Source organism: Mustela erminea, chromosome 3 (assembly GCF_009829155.1).
Source record: "Mustela erminea isolate mMusErm1 chromosome 3, mMusErm1.Pri, whole genome shotgun sequence".
Lineage (NCBI taxonomy): Eukaryota > Metazoa > Chordata > Mammalia > Carnivora > Mustelidae > Mustela > Mustela erminea.
The window spans coordinates 59,201,064-59,218,263 of NC_045616.1; the positions used below are offsets into that span (position 1 = coordinate 59,201,064).

A 17,200-nucleotide genomic window follows, 5' to 3' on the forward strand; every position below is an offset into this window, starting at 1 on the left:
GGCAGGGTGCCCAAGACAAAATCAACCTGGGCTCTCATTCTCTTTATGAAAGCCCTGGGCCCCAGACCTTTTGGTGGGGTCAGGATCATATTGGTCAGAGGTAATTTTCCAGCATCAGGCACCCTTTCCTGCCTACCAGTCCTGGCACAGCCCTTAGGGCAAGAGAGGCAATCCTCCAGGTGAACTGAAGCTCAGGGCTTCATTATCTTTTTCTCTTTCCTTTTTTTTTTTTTTTTTTTTTTCCAGTCCAGCTTCTCTCTACCCATTCAACATAGCAGGTTTCAATACCCTGCTGATAGGTGTAGTAGAGTGTATAATGGCCCCCAAAGAGTTTCACATCCTTGTCTCTGGAATCTATGAATATGTTACCTTATATCACAAAGGAACTTTGCATATGTGATTAAATTAAGGATCTTCAGATGGGAGATTATTGTGGATTATCCGAGTGGGCCCAATATACACAATATATCAAAGGTCTTTATAAAAGTGAGGCAAAGAGGATCAAAGGAAGAGAAGGAAGCAGAGGGAGAAAAAGACATGTGACAAGAGCAGCAGAGTTGAGAGAGAGAGAGAGAGATTGAGATTGGAAGTCAGAGAAGGGGCCACAAGCAAAAAAATGTAGTCAGCCTCTAAAAACTAGAAAAGGCAAACAGTTAGGACATCTGACCTCCAAAACTTTAAAACAATACATTTGTGTTGTTTTAAGTCACTTAGTTTATGGTAATTTGTTACAAGTAGCAAAAGAAAATTAATAGAGTGAAAATTAGGTCATCTACTTTGAAAAACCATTTCGCAATATCTGCAGAAGTTGAACACGGATGTATTTACGTATGTCTGTTTCCAATGTATACCCAACAAAAAATGTGTATATACTTTCACCAAAGACATCTACTATTATATTCCTAGCAGCATTATTTATAATGTCTCAAACCTAAGAATTACCCAAATGTCTATCAGTAGTATAATGAATAAACTTAGATAAATTCATACAGCATAATTCTTTACAGAAAGAAAAGAACAAACTATAACCATAGACAGTTTGCATCTCTTTAACATAATTTCAAGTGGAAGAAGTCAGACAACAGAGTAAATTCCATATAATTTGATTGTTATAAAGTGCAAATATAAGCAAAAAGTCTATGTTGGGTGAAGCTACTACCCTGCCCTCTCCAAAGGGAGGATATGAGGAAGTCTTCTGGGAAGCTGCTAATGTTCTGTGCCTTGATCTTAAGGATGCTTCATTTTGCACAATACCGTTGAGCCTGTGAAAAGTGCACCTTTTAACAGGTACTATACATTAATAAAAACTTTTTTTTAAATGAAGGAAAGGAAGCCCCCTTGGGACCCTCCAATCTTCCCTCAAAAATGGACGGGGTTATACGGTAACCCATATCCAGGATTCCAATTCTCGAGTGGCCAAATCCAAGTTAAAATGTCCTGTGAACTTGCTTTACCTATTTTTACTAAAGGGCCCATTTCAGCGGGTTATTTTCCTAAATGAAAGAAGCCTGCCCACAGATAAGTTTACTTACCCCTTTGAGAACTCAAAACTACTAACTAGTTTTGATTGACATTAACTGAACAACAACAAAAATTGGTCATAGCCTTTTCTCCACCCTGATGATCCCTGGTAAATGAAGAGTTAAGATCACTACAGCACAGTTTAACACATAAAATACACATTTTGTTACATTTTGTTAAAGTGTTACATTAATGTTTTAATAACAGTGTAATAAAGTTATAAACTCATATAAACAAGAACGATTGCTCCCTCCAACAGCCCAACCTGAAGCGAGACTCAGGTTCTATCTAAAGCGGGTAGAAGGACGAGAAGTGGGAAGAAGGAGCCATGGGAGTCACATACAGGGCCAGCCTGGTCGAATATGACCTGGAGGGAGAGACGCAGGTGTGGATAGGGGAAACCAGAAGCCGGGATGTAGGGGTGGCGGTCTCCCTGCGGTGGAGAAGACCCTGCCGCCACTGCCCTGGGCAAAGCCGGCCCCGCCAAAGCGCCGCGGCTGTGGTGAGGTGAATGTGTGCGTGTGGTGGGGCTACTTTTGGGGACAAAGGGAGGAGCTTCAGAGACAGACTTTAGCCCCAGGGTCCCAACAGACTTTGGCCCCGCCGCCCCCACCTGCCGCGCAGCTGGGAACCAGCGCGTCACTCCCAGCGGAAACGCCGCACAGCCCGGGCGTCTGGCGAGGTGCGCGCCTCCCGGCCCCCGCTCCGACGCTTCGCGGCTCCGGGCCCGCCGCCCCGCTCTCTCAGCCGCGCAGGGGCGTGGACAGGGCAGCACCTACCGGGATCCGTGAGTCCAACCGCCGAGGAGACCCCGAAGACAAGCCAGCCCGGACAGCAGCCGGGAGACTGGCGCGGAAGGTCTGAGGCTACCCGTGGGTGGGAGGCGCCGACGCCGACTTGACAGCGCGTCCCAGGTTCGTGTGCGACGGCGTCTCTGCGGGCTGCACTTGGAGAAACTTTGGTTCGGCGTGTTGGCTGCCGGGAGGAGGAGATGGAGGGCGCTGCCTGGGGCCCCGCGGCCTCCGTGCGCCCCGGCGGGTACGCTCAGGCCCTGGGAGCCCGCACCTCCCGCGCACCCTGACACTGCAGTGCCTTGAGCGGGGACGGAGACCAGGCGTCAACCGAAGGCTGCTGGTGGGCAGGCGCCTGTCCAGACTCCACCCGAGTCTGTTCTCCCCTCTCCCGCAATCCCTGCCTGCTTTTGGCTCGGGCTTTGCAGCGGCTCGGGCTTGCACCCCGCCGGGGATACGGGTTTCGCCTCCTACTCGGCCTTGCAGCGCGGGAGAGTGGATAGGGGCAGCCCCGCGGCTGCGGGATGTCAGGGAGCATCCGGGCAAGGGCTCGCGGGCGCGGGTTAGCGCCGCAGCGGGAACGGCGCGCGCGAGGCCGCAGGAGCGCGCGGGTCTGGGGGCCCGACTTGCGCGCGTCTCCGCAGGTGCCTCCGGCCGCTGGGAGGCGGGAGGTACTGGCTGGGCGCGGGAGGCGGGCGGGGGGCTGCCGAGCCGTTTGCAATCACTGGCTCGACAAATGGGAGTCACACGGGGGCGGGCAGCCCGGTCCCGGCGTCTCTCGGGCGCGCACCGCCTTGGCACGAGGACCCCGAACCCCCTTACGGGAGGTCTGAGGTCCAGAGGTGCCCCTGCCCAGGGATGGGGGCAATGGCTGCTCCCCTCGGACGCGCCATTTCCCAAGGGAGGGCCGAGTTCTCCGGCCTGGCGGTGCGGGCACCGCTCGGCTGCGGCTCTGGGCAGAACCCCTTCACGTGGATGGCGATCGCCTCAGCTCGCCGGCTGCCTGTCTTGTCTCAGAGACGAGGCGACAGAACGCACACCCCGCCCCCATCGGTGCCCCGGCGCTGTCGCCCCAGTCACCTTCCTTTGCCCTTCTCCGACAGCACCACGGACTCGCTCGCTCTCGCTCTCAGGACAAACTGAGGAAACAACCTTGGTTCCCGGAGCCGGCGGGGACTGTGGAGACGCTACCAGAATCCTCAACAGCTTGGAAATCCGATCACCTTGGCTCCCGGAGACTTGGAGGTATAGGTTTGCGTGTCTGCGTGTGTGCTGGGAGGGGTGTCTGCTGAGAGAGGTGGGGACCTAGCCCAGAGGCCTAGGGGACGTACAAGTAACTAAGAGACACCAGCCCTTTTTGGCTTTGTCTGAGCAAACCGAGCAAACCTTACTAGCTACTCACTCCTTCCCTTGGGCAGTTTCGAAATATTTCTTACAAGCTGGTGCCGGAGAAGAACACTTTTCTTGGCAAGTCTTTACGTTTCCTGGGACAATCTCCGGTGCGTCTTTTGTTCTGGCTTTGCCCCTTTGCTTGCATGGCAAGAAGACACATGTTCTGCTTGTGGCAGGCCGACTTGCTTCATTCTAAGTGCCACTAGCCCCCACATCCCGGCCTTGGGCTGCCCACTGTACCTCTGGATTTTTTTTCAGACCTGTCTGGGAAGGGTGGGACTGCAAACCTCCAGGGGCTGGCCCGTCCTAAGTCAAGGTGGTGCTCTTCTCTAGCCCTGTGGGCTCCTTCATCCCTCTCTAGGCTGTGGCAATCATCTCTGCCCTTTGCATCCTCGTTCCAGCCTGAAGCCGGGTTTGACAGCAAATAGGAAGTGAGACTAGAATGAAGAAGGAAGAGTTTGTCACAGATTTTCTCCAAGTCTGCCTAGGAAGTGTCCCCTATTGACTATGTGGGACTGGAGCCTGAAACCTCATTTGTAATAAGCTCTCCATGTGATTACGCCCGCAGAGATAAGAAGCCCATTGGTGTAGGCACTTTGGCCTCCCAGTTGTCAGACCCCATCAGCCCAGGATTCATATGTAGTGATGCATGTTTACAAATGGATGTTTATTTAATTCCTAAAGGGCAATTATATCAGGATCTTCTAAAATTTTCACAATCATCTTCTGTTGATAACTATACCCATTTTAGGATGAACCTCAGAGGATCAGATTCCCAAGGGTTGGTAACTTGGGAATAAACAGAGCCCCAATCTCTGATACATGCAACTTGCTGCTCTTTCTGAGCTTCCATCCCCTTGTGGGCAGCACAAAGACAGGACGACCCCGGGCAAGAGTGAGGCGCTGAATATCCAGCTTGAAACCCATTTGTTACTGTCCACCCCCACCCCCACCCCCCGCTTGCTGCCCTCTCCCACCATGGCCCTTTATGGGAGGGAACACCAATCCTATTCGGATGTAGGGTAAGGATGTGAAAGGAAAATAACATTTCTCTCTGCATGCAAGGAAAATGGGGTGGCTTGGAGAGAAAGAGCCACAGGGAAGGCCAAGCTTGTCATCTCTAAAAAGGCTTCTAAAATACCTCAGCCCGTGTGGCACTACCATTGTTGATACCACTCAAATCAGGTACTCAGAGCAAAACCCTATTCTGTGGGAAGCTGGTATCCAAGAAGCAAGGAAACAGAAGAGAAACCTGAAGGAAAGGACACAGGAAGATCTAATTAAGTCCTGGTGAGCAGGCGAGTAAGAGGAATGACTGGGAGTTCTCCCACCCTTCCTTCCTCGGCCTCCTCAGCTGCGTGGACTGGGGTGGGGTGGGGGAGGGCTGGACCAGGTGAGCGCTGCTGCCCTTTCAACCCCAGCATCCTTGCAGGGCAAGCCTTGGCCTGTATACACAGGACTGCGGTGCATGCGATCCACTCCAGACACTTTTACTCATAATCGCTGAAATGTAATTAACGAAACAAACACTGTAGGGATGTCTCAACAAGGAATTAAAAAACTAGACTCCGAAGGGGAGAGTTGTGTGGAACAAATTATTGGTATTTATGTAACTCTGAATAGCTTTGATTTCCTTCAGCAGGAACTGACAGCTGGTTGACAAAAAAACTCATCCAGGGAGAGAAAAGGCATAAGTGAAGTATGAAATTTTGAATAACGTTTTCAGGTAACTTTCTATTTCCATTTAGAGTGGGTGTCTAGAGGGGCGAATGTAGTTATTTGAATTGCTTCATTTATCAACAGAGATTTTTAATAGGGCTCATAATTTTAAGACCCAGTGCCTTTTTACTTCCTTTTTTTCATGGCCTTCTAGTCTCCTGCTAGCAGAGCAGAGGTCTGGGAATTCAGCCTGTAAACTCTCACTTTATCCCCTATTTTTAGCCTTTCTGATCGATGTGCTCAAAAAATAAATCTTGTTTTCTTGCCGAGAAGAGTGGTTATCTACTTGGGGTGGCGAAAAGTAACTGGGAGTCCAGTAGATTTGTCCAGAGATGTCAAACCATCCTCACTGTCAGCCCTGTACCTCATTACCACTTTCTGTATCACGTGGGGCCTCTCAGCACTGAACTTCCCAGGGCCTGTGGGTCACCTGGCTCCTAGTCATGGGGCCACCTCTGTTATGCCTCTGTTATGCCTCTGTTATGCTAAGGCAGTTTACCACACCACCATCCCCACTCTGTTTCCAAAGTTTGCCTGGTATCTGTTATCTGATGATACATCTTTTCCCAAGTTTTCGTTCTTCACAGTATATGTATATTTTTAATTTTTAAGTAACCAAACTGTAATTTCTGTGAAGTCTTGGAAGTAGAGAGAGGCACAAAAAGAGTATAGTAAATATGCCATGATGAATCATAAATGATGTTAAAGACATTCTAATTTTAAAATAAAAAGGAATTTGTCCAGCTGTTTAATAATTAATCTTATAATATGTGAAAATTATTGTATTTGGAAGTTATAAGGAAAATACATTTAAGGTTATCTTTTTTCCATATTCACTTAATAGATTCCATTTATGTTTACAAAACATTATTTACAGATCTTTAAGAAATTTTTAATATTTTATGTTATTTAAGTAGCCTGTGAAATGACATGATAAAAATAAAAGAAGGCTAAATTCTGAGATAGAATTTTTAAAAAGAATACACTGAGTAGTGAGGCACAATAGGAAAGTCTTTTTCTAGACATCTGATTTCATCACCTCCTACCACCCCCTCCCTGCCTTGAATAAAGGTTTGATCCTTGTCATGTTACAGAAGAGGGACCCAAGACTGAGAGGCTAAGAGATCTGACGGTGGTGTACAGCTCGTAAGTAGGGGAGTCAAGATGGAAATGTGGGTCTGAGTCCAGAACTTTCTCCAGTTGACCTGTTATCTATTTGGAAGGTGTAGCTGAGTGTGGGGATTATTTATATGCTATATTATAACAAAGGGTCTGACTGAATGTTAATACAGTGTCAGCAGTGGGTGCTCCGTGAGGATGTTTCACAGAATGAGACAGGAAGCAAGAACATTCCTGAACCAGGATAATTGTAGGCTAGAGATGTAATCTTCGTCACAGGTAGGGCTTAGCTTTATGAAGAGTAGAAAAATTGAGCTTCAGTTTCAGCATTTTTGATGTGCAAGTGGATGACCGTGATAAAAGAATTGGAAGAGAGAAAAGGCTTAAAGACAAGGGGACTGTCCCAATAAGGAACTGAATATGAGACACTAGGAACACAAGCGTGTATTCATGTGGACAATTCATGTGTATCTGACAGCTTTTTGCTCCATGAACTTTAAACAGTTTTAGAATTGTTCTATTAAATGTGAACAGTTTAAAAAGTGAGCAACCCAAGGGGCTTTAGAAGCCTTTAAAATGAACAAAGAGTAAGGCTCTGTTGTTGCTGCTTTTATTCTAGATAGCTTTTTTTTTTTTTTAAGATTTTATTTATTTATTTGACAGAGAGAGATCGCAAGTAGACAGAGAGGCAGGCAGAGAGAGAGAGAGAAGCAGGCTCCCTGCCGAGCAGAGAGCCCAATGCGGGACTCGATCCCAGGACCCTGAGATCATGACCTGAGCCGAAGGCAGCGGCTTAATCCACTGAGCCACCCAGGCACCCTATTCTAGACAGTTCTAAAGGGGGTATGCCTACATCCACAAGACAGATTCACTAGTTGCCAGTAGCTAGTTGGTGCCATTGCCCAGCTTCTTCAGAGAGCCCTGGGACCCACAACACCCGCCTTTTCTGCAGGACCACAGTGGGCCACTGCACCCCTCAAGCAGCCTAGTCAGCAGTACATTGCCAGTTCCTCTTCTTTTCCCAGAACCTTCTGACACTAACCTTGGTGAGACAAAGTTTGTATGGTGTTTTTGCCTCCCCCCGCCAAAGATTTTATTTATTTATTTATTTGACAGAGAGGGAGAGAGCACAACAGAAAGTTGTCAGGTTTAGTGTTGTGCAGAAAACATTTACATGAAGTTGAGTGAAAAGATTTGAAAGTCTTTCCAAAAGATTCTTATGACTTTTTTTTTAAACAGGGGCTCCTGGGTGGCTCAGTGGTTAAGCCTCTGCCTTCGGCTCAGGTCATGATCTCAGGGTCCTCGGATCAAGGCCTGCATCGGGCTCTCTGCTCAGCCGGAAGCCTGCTTCCCCCTCTCTCTCTGCCTGCCTCTCTGCTTACTTGTGATCTCTCTCTCTGTCAAATAAATATTTTTTTTAAAAAAAGACTTTTTAAAAAACAAACAAGACGGGCCCTGACACTAGAAACTATATGAGAATACAGTACTGAAATCTATGGGGTGCCTGGGTGGCTCAGTTGGTTAAGTGTCCGCCTTCAGCTCAGGGTCCTGGGATTGAGCCCCATGTAGGGCGGGGAGCATGCTTCTCCCTCTCTCTTTGCGGCTCCCCCTCTTTGTGCTCCCTCTCTCTCTCTCCCTGTCATATACATAAATAAAATCTAAAAAAATTAAAGAAGAAATCTGCTATCTGGCAAACTTGTTCTTATTTGAATATGTTTCTCAAATGCCACTTTTGGTCAAAGGTGTTTTTATGTGACTGATACTGTACCTCTTCTCCAACTGTGGTTACCAAATGGTTTCTATATTTGACATTATGTTCCAGCTAATTTCTCTACATCTCTTTGCTTTATTAAATACATTAGTATATGAAAAATGCTAAAAGAAGGGGTTTTTTGCTAGCTCTTTTCAGATGCTTTGCAGTCAGAATAGACCACTGGTGGGATCCAAGCTGTCAAGCAATCCTATATTCCTAAGGTCTCAAATTGCAGGTATGCCTGGCTTTGGAACAGCTTTCATAGAATATTGCACAGGGGAATGAAAAACGTAGCATTCACTTTCATTGTACTTATGTATGTATATATGGAATATTTCTTTGCTTAACATCATGAGTGATACTAGAGTAGAATGAGTAAGTATATTCTTTTGAATACCGCCTTTCAGGAGCTCCCTAGTTGAAACTCCTTGAAAGTGTAGGCATAAATACTATTGATAACACAGAACTGAATGATGTCATAAACATATCACTCTTTCAAGTTTTAATTATGGAATGGGGCACCTGGGGAAGCTCAGTCTGCCTTTAGCTCAGGTTATGAACCCTGGGGCCTGGAATCAAGCTCAGTAAGCTTGTCCTGGCAGAACTTCTAGTAGTTGAATGTTGAATTTCCTAGTGTAGACCTCTAATTTTCCTTTTTTCCCCTCTATTCTTTTTGTTTAACTGTTAGAGATTTTTATCAATATTGTCATCTAAACCTATTTAGTTTTGCAGTTTGTATGGTGTTTTTGCCTCCCCCCCCAAAGATTTTATTTATTTATTTATTTGACAGAGAGGGAGAGAGCACAAGTAGGCAGAGAGGCAGGTAGAGAGAAAGGGGGAAGCAGGCTCCCCACAGAGCAGAGAGCCCGATGCGGGGCTCAATCCCACGACCCTGAGATCATGACCTGAGCCCAAGGCAGTTGCTCAACCAACTGAGCCACCCAAGTGTGCCTGTTTTTGCCTTTTGAGAATGCTTTTTAATAGTCTCTCAATACTCTTTTTCCTAGAACTTTGTTTTTGTTTCATGGTTACAACAGCTTATATCTAAAGATAAAGAGCTTTTGAAGTTTTTATCTTCCTAGTATCTGTCTCCTCCAAGTTGCTTTTTCTCTATGTGTTCTGGTCTCTAATGGAAGAGGCTTTTCTATTTTGTTTTGTGTTTTATTTTGATTATCTGTTCAGGATTAAAGGGCTTGGATTAAAAAGCTGATGAGAAGACTAGAGCACATGGGTGAGGCTTGTAATCCTTAAACCTTGCTGTGGATGATCTGAGCGGCATGTTAGGGAATCCCTGTGGTTAGTACTCTTCGTATTTTCTTTTCAGTGGGTCAGATTCTCAACAGAAGAGTATAGCAATATTCTGCTGCATAATAAGGGTACAGGCTGCCAGCTTAGAGTGGAATTGGGGAGAAGGCTCTGAGTCTCTTCATTCAGTGATCAGTGAGCTTTCAGTCACTTAGTCCCTGTTTTCTAGTCCTCAAATATGTCAGGTACCTTCCCGTCCAGAGACCCTCCAATTTCATCATTTCTGAAGAATAAAGGTCTCTCCAGAATAAAGAACAACTCAAGTGGGAGGATTAATATCCTATCTCTTACTGGCTTGGAGTAGAAGAATCACCTGAGGCAGTCAAATTTCAATGCATGTATAAATCACCCAAGGATCTAATTAAAATGTAGGCTCTGATTCAATAGATCCAAGATGCAACCTGAGATGAAGCCTCAGGTAATGGTGGTGAAGCTGCTGGTCCAAGGTAGGATCACACTTTGGCTGGTGAGGACCAAGGGATGTAACTGCTTCTCCTGACAGCTTTTCACCTAGTCCTCATTATTTTTTAAAAATATTTTATTTATTTATTTGACAGAGAGAGATCACAAGTAGTCAGAGAGGCAGGCAGAGAAAGAGGGGGAAGCAGGCTCCCCGCTGAGCAGAGAGCCTGATGCAGGCCTTGATCCGAGGACCCTGAGATCATGACCTGAGCCGAAGGCAGAGGCTTAACTCACCTGAGCCACCCAGGCGCCCCTAGTACTCATTATTTTAGCTATACTCTCTACCACCAACGCCACCCGCCCAGTTCTAGAACTTCTGCCGTTACTGCCTCTTGCGAGGATTCTGGAGTGTATGTGGGCTGAGTTCTCAACTTTATCATGAATGAACTGAGGCACAGCCTTCTCAGGTTGGCTAATTTGCTTAATACTGGCCCGTCTGCTTTCTGGCTTTCAAAATATTGCCGTTGTCTCCTTTTCCTGCTATCCTTATGAATTTATGTCTTTTAAAAAATTCTTGGGGCACCTGGCTGGCTCAGTCAGTGGAATGTGCAACTCTTGATCTCAGGGTTATGACTTGGAACCCCATGTTGAGTGAAGAGATTACTTAAAAATAAAACCTTGGGGCACCTGGCTGGCTCCGTTGGTTAAGCATTTGCTTTCGGCTGAGGTCATGATCCCAGAGTCCTGGGATCGAACCCTGCATCCAGGTCCCTGTTCAGTGGGGGGTCTGCTTCTCCCTCTCCCTCTGCCCCTCCTCCTTGCTTGTGTTCTCTCTCAAATAAATAAATAAAATCTTTAAACAAATAAAAATACAATCTTAAAAAAATTTTAAATAAAAAATAAAATTAAATCTTTAGTTTCAGAGGATTGTTTAGGAAGAGGCAAAATTAAATGTGTGTGCTCTGCCATATTTACCCTAACTATAACCATCTGCTAAAATATTTTTCTAAAGTTTGGTTATATCAGCATAAATAGAGCCTGATTTATGATAAATAACTGCTATTTTGAGCCTTTAGGTTTTTGCACAAAGAACATTCTCTACTTCTCTCTTCCTACTTTATCTGCTTACCAAACTCTCGTGCAATCTTTAAGACCCAGCTCAAATGGCTGCCCTCTGTGAAGCCCCTCAGTCTCCAAACCACCAAAGCCTGTACAGTCTTTTTTTAAAAAATATTTTATTTATTTATTTGACAGGGAGACAGACACAGCAAGAGAGGGAACACAAGTAAGGGGAGCAGGAGCGGGGGAAGCAGGCTTCCCATGGAGCAGGGAGCCCGACGTGGGGCTCCATCCCAGGACCGGGGATCATGACCTGAGCTGAAGGCAGATGCTTAATGATTGAGCCACCCAGGTGCCCCAAGCCTGTATATTTTCATGACTTTAACTCATAACCAGCTGCTTATTTAGTATCTCTTCCAAACGACTGAGCAAGCTCTGCAGGCTAGGGCCTGTGCCTTGTAGCCAGTGCCCAGGACATAACAGGAGCTTGCAGCTATTTAACACTTAGATTCTAAGTTCTGTATGCATGTCTTTTTTCCCCTCTTCTTTTTCTTTCTGTTCCCTTCATCTCTTTTTCTGTCCATTAAGAGGTCACTATATTTATTATCTATTCCATTATCCGATAAAAAAAATTCATGTCCCATACTGTTAATTTAAAAGTAAATACATGGAATAAATATTACTTCTCAATTTCTAAAACGTACCTCATTAATAAAATAGATTTAAATATTATATGAACTCCATTTGATTTTTCTACCCAGCTCTAAGTATTATTCAGAGACAAACATTTCCTCAGCTCTAGATAAAAGACATAATTTTTTTTAATATCTCTACACCCAACATGGAGCTTGAAATTATGTCCCCGAGATCAAAAGTTTTATGATGTTCTTCCACCTGAGCCAGCCAGGCACCCCCAAAGACATAATTCTTATCAACTAATGGAATTATCTGTTGAAGGAGTTTGAATCTAAATTATTTAAATAAATTAAACATAATTTTTAGTTTTAGTGATAGAAAAATGTTTATAAATACTACATGTCCTTATTCATATTTTTAGCCTAGAAAACTCCTTTTTCAGAGCAAAGGTACTCTGTCAAGGGGCACCTGGGTGGCTCAGTGGGTTAAGCCTCTGTCTTCAGCTCAGGTCATGATCTCAGGGTCCTGGGATCGAGCTCCACATTGGACTCTCTGCTCAGCAGGGATCCTGCTTCCCCCTCTCTCTCTGCCTGCCTCTCTGCCTACTTGTGATCTCTCTCTGTATGTCAAATAAATAAAATTAAAAAATAAAAAAGGTACTCTGTCAAAATTTAACCAAACAGTATGTGACCAACCCCATCCATAATCTAGTATATGATTTAAATAATGAAATCAAGCAAAATGCATAATCACATGTTCACCATTCCCATCTCAGTGTGAGTTCCAGACACTGTGTCAGATATTTTAATGTCTTGTAGTTCAGATGATTTTTCATCCTTTAAAAAACAAAAAAATGTTTCTCGAGGGACACCTGGGTGGCTCAATCGGTGTTCAGTGGGGTCTGCTTCTCCCTCTGCCTCTCTCCTCTGCTTGTGTTCTCTCTCTCTCTCAAATGAATAAATAAAATCTTTTTTAAAAAATTTCCTTGGGGCACCTGGGTGGCTCAGTGGGTTAAGCCTCTGCCTTCAGCTCAGGTCATGATCTCAGGGTCCTGGGATTGAGTCTGGCATCGGGCTTTCTGCTTGGCGGGGAGCCTGCTTCCTCCTCTCTCTCTGCCTGCCTCTCTGCCTGCTTGTGATCTCTGTCTGTCAAATAAAATAAATAAGTAAATAAAATTTTAAAATCTTTAAAAAGAAAAAAAGCTCCTCAAATTGAAAATCTAGATAATAGTTGCATTATCTAACTTAAGAGCACATGTAAGTAATTTGACCCTAAGAAATATTTAGATTTATCTGCCATAAATATCTGTATTTTCATTGATTCAGTTGCAATTACACAGAATTTTGGAATTTTTCCTTAAATCTACATTTTAGTGTTATTTTAATAATATTTTTCACAAGTGGAAAGTAAATGGATTGCTGTTTAATTAATGTGGAATTTAGGGAAGTACTAGGCTGGTATCATAAATATTCAATGTGGATTTTGAAAGTAAATTTTAGTATGTGATTCCCTACAGGCTGTTACTATTCTAAAATTTCTTTAATTCTGCAATTCACTATTGTGTTCTGTATTATTAACAATCTCATTTATGTCCTGTTACTCTATATATACATATTTCAGAAGTTATGAATAATAACATGAATGAAGACTGGGATTCTGGCTGATCTTTTGTTCTTCATATTCTTTGATAACCAGGTATTGATTCTGACTTTTGAAGATGGATGAAGGTGTAGAAATTTCAAGTGATGGAAATTCCCTCATCAAAGCAGTCCATCAGAGCCGGCTTCGCCTCACAAGACTCTTGCTAGAAGGTGGTGCCTACATTAACGAGAGCAATGACCGTGGAGAAACACCTTTAATGATCGCTTGTAAGACTAAACATGTTGATCACCAGAGTGTCAGTAAAGCCAAAATGGTTAAATACCTATTAGAAAACAATGCTGACCCCAACATACAGGACAAATCTGGGAAAACTGCTTTGATGCACGCTTGCTTAGAAAAAGCTGGTCCTGAAGTTGTTTCCCTGCTTCTAAACAATGGGGCTGATCTCAGCTTGCAAGACCATTCTAGTTATTCAGCCCTTGTTTATGCTATAAATTCAGAGGATAGAGAAACCCTGAAAGTTCTACTTAGCGCTTGCAAGGCAAAAGGGAAAGAGGTCATTATCATAACGACAGCGAAATCCCCCTCTGGTAGGCACACTACCAAACAGTACTTAAATATGCCCCCTGTAGATATAGATGGGGGTCATTCCCCAGCCTCCTGTGCCACTCCTTCAGAAATAGACATAAAAACAGCCTCATTGCCACTTACACATTCTTCTGAAACTGAAACGACCTTTTTTGGCCTTAAAGGTCTGGAGCTCTCAGGAAGTAGTGATGATACACAGGACCCAGGCTCCCCTGTGAGGAAGCCTGCTGTGGCCTCTAATGGGCCCAAGCTACCCCAACCTCCAACCTGGATCAAGAGTCCTCCCTTACTAATGCACCAAAACAGGGTGGCCTCTTTGCAGGAGGAGCTCCAGGATATTACTCCAGAGGAAGAATTATCCTACAAAACCAATGGGGTGGCACTTTCCAAGCGCTTCATCACTAGGCACCAAAGTATTGATGTAAAAGACACAGCGCATTTATTAAGAGCCTTTGATCAGGCCAGCTCAAGAAAGATGTCATACGATGAAATAAATCATCAGGCATTTTTTTCAGAAGGAAGCCAGCAATGCACTGAAATCCCTGCTGACCCAGATCCAGACTCTAACCAGACAATCTTTGCTTCCACCTTAAGAAGTATAGTTCAAAAAAGAAACTCAGGGGCAAATCACTACAGCTCTGATTCCCAGCTCTCCGCTGGTCTTACCCCTACAACTTTAGAAGATGGCAAAGCACTTATAGGAAAGAAAAAGGTCTTCTCGCCATCTCCTTCCTTGCTGTCAGGGCCTAGAGAATTGCTGGAGAATATCTCACCAGGTCCCTTGAGCAGGAGAAATCATGCACTTTTAGAAAGGCGTGGGTCAGGAGCTTTCTCTTTAGATCACAATATTACTCAAGCCAGACCAGGATTTCTGCCACCCTTAAATGTGAATCCTCACCCTCCCATTTCAGATATCAATGCCAATAATAAGATTTCCAGCCTCCTTTCTTGTGGTCAAAAAGTGCTTATGCCAACAGTTCCTATGTTCCCTAAAGAATTCAAAAGCAAAAAAATGTTATTAAGGAGACAATCATTGCAAACAGAACAAATTAAGCAATTAGTAAATTTTTAAGAGATGCCTAGAAAGCACATTTTGTTCAGTTGTCTACATCAGAGAAATATAGAACCACAGAAGAATTCTCAAATGTTCATCCTTTTAAATCTTGTAATTGGTTAGTCCATCATTGTTAGGCTCATCAAAATATACTGTGTATCGTCCTAGGCACTGTGGACATACAAATAATATGTAGTTTCTACTAAGGAAATTTAAACAAAATTAAAGCTGTATTTCTCAAAATTTCTAATATATAACAACCTTCATGTGGCCCAAGTTTCTAATTTAAACAAAAATCAGTAAAAAAAAGGTCAAATATGTTGGAGATGATTTCAGATTTTTCAAATATTTTATTAGGAAACACTGCATTCAAATCAATAAACATTTTTAACATTACAAGTCAATAAATGATTGTAATTTTCCGAGATGCCAAAAGCATTAAAAAAAAAAATGAAAGTGTTCTATGATCAATAAGCCTGTATGGTATAAGGAAAGGTATAAGGTATAAGGAAAGAATGAACTAATTCTTAAAAATGTTGATTGCAAGTGTATGAAATCTAATTAAAATTTTAAAAGGCTAACCATTATAGTATACTGGGCAGCTAATATTCATGTTGTCAGCTTTATCAATGTCAAATAACAGATCGGAGTTTTATAAGCTAGTAATAATCTATGCTAAGTGTTAGTGTGTTGTTTTTTGCTTGGTTTTATTTTGTCTTTAATGTTATCCCATAAATTCTTTCTTCATATCCTTTAATTCCTGCTATTATTTTTTAAGTCTATCCATAGGTTCCCAATAACAAGAAAAAGCAGAAGTTTAACAGCATTCCTCTTTACTTATATCAAATTATTCTTGTCTTTCTACAGACAACCAAAAAAACAAAAATCTGGGGGTTTATCACAAATAGAAACTATGTGCTTGCTTCATTTTAGAAAAAGAAAAACTGATTATTAGATTCTCTTAGGTTAGGTAAAATTAGAAAAGCCAATAGAAACTTAATTACAAAATACACTATTCGGTCAAGATTAAACAATATCTTTTAATTTCTAACATGTAATTATTAGACATTTATATAATAAGGATAATTTCCTTAGTGTGACATTCCAATCATCTAGTATTTAGGACCTGTGAATAACTTCTAACAAAATAAATGAATACCATGTTACTATCATAAAATATTACAAAATGACTATATTATCTAAACGACTTCAAAATGTGGTGTTTATATAAAGAATCCTTATTTCAATCTAGCAGTTTTACAACAAAGAGTACATCAAATTATACAAAACAGGAGTGAATTAATTTGATGACTGACGTATACAACTTTATTTCTTTGCCTTCTATTAGTAGAGGAGATCCTAACAATTGGCATGATGCTTTTCTTGGTAATTTGATATAAGCAAGTTGTAATGTACATGGTAATTATTTTTTTGTGGTTTTCATTTGAATAAAATAATTGGAGGTTTTCCATTTAATGTTTTAAAGAACATTACTGTAAATTACATTAGAAATATTTTTTGATTCAGAACTTAGAATTGTACCTGATGTTTATAAGTAGCTAAACCCTTTTTGCAAGTTTTAATATTGAGAAAAGTGCTTGGCTTTAAGTTGCAAGGATACAGTTTGGAAGAATATGTAAATAGATTAGTTCAGAAACAAAATGTTATCAATAAAAATTTTAAATGTTATTTTGATTATCATTTTTATTTATCTCAAATACTAACAAATATTTCAAAATAATCTCAGGAGAAATTGTGCCACATGTTACTTTAATAGGAAACTGAGAATAATGTTTGTTGCTATTCTAATCCCAATATGCAAAAAATATTTAATAAGACTAAACCTTTGTTGGCTGTATTTGGAAGAGCTTTTAGTCTTCTCTCAATCCTGAAAACATTTTAGGGGCTAAGGTTCCTTGAGTTAGGTTGTAAAACCATCCTATGGGACTTTTCACTCCATTAAGTGAAATATATCACTGGGATTCCAATGGTAGATAAGTCACAGATGTTTGTAACAGGAGTCAGATATATAGATATGTGTTATATTTTAACATAACATAAAAGTATGATTTAACTTTAATTTAAAGATGTGATGAACCTTCATTCATTAGTTTTACAGGTACAATTCCTAGTTACTTGTGGCTAGGATTTCCACAGAGTACAGCTAATACTGATTCACTGTGTCCTCCTAGGAAGGACATAGGGCAGTCCTAGTTACAGAGACAATTGCTGACAGTGTCCCATCCAAGCAGTGCCAGG

The 17,200-nt window shown here is 42.6% G+C and overlaps 1 protein-coding gene across 9 annotated transcripts; it reads left to right on the top strand.

Annotated features, from left to right (window-relative positions):
- The first annotated feature begins 2,084 nt into the window (after positions 1-2,084).
- On the top strand, positions 2,085-15,909 carry ANKRD34B (ankyrin repeat domain 34B). 9 transcript variants are annotated; one of them, XM_032335851.1, is made up of 7 exons: positions 2,085-2,435; positions 3,416-3,557; positions 5,344-5,430; positions 6,495-6,569; positions 8,442-8,530; positions 9,478-9,591; positions 13,393-15,909. In XM_032335851.1, exon 7 carries the CDS (start codon positions 13,415-13,417, stop codon positions 14,957-14,959), a length of 1,545 nt encoding a protein of 514 aa, XP_032191742.1. In that variant the 5' UTR covers positions 2,085-2,435; positions 3,416-3,557; positions 5,344-5,430; positions 6,495-6,569; positions 8,442-8,530; positions 9,478-9,591; positions 13,393-13,414; the 3' UTR covers positions 14,960-15,909. The 9 variants fall into 9 exon arrangements, with proteins under 9 accessions (XP_032191742.1, XP_032191743.1, XP_032191736.1 ...); XM_032335845.1 differs by lacking the exon at positions 9,478-9,591 and having other exon boundaries at positions 2,087-2,435; XM_032335847.1 differs by lacking the exon at positions 9,478-9,591 and having other exon boundaries at positions 2,087-2,435; positions 6,518-6,569.
- Positions 15,910-17,200: the final 1,291 nt, after the last annotated feature.

Bases quoted from the DNA above. Each gene is read 5' to 3' on its own strand.
- ANKRD34B (XM_032335851.1), top strand. From the start codon at position 13,415: ATGGATGAAGGTGTAGAAATTTCAAGTGATGGAAATTCCCTCATCAAA.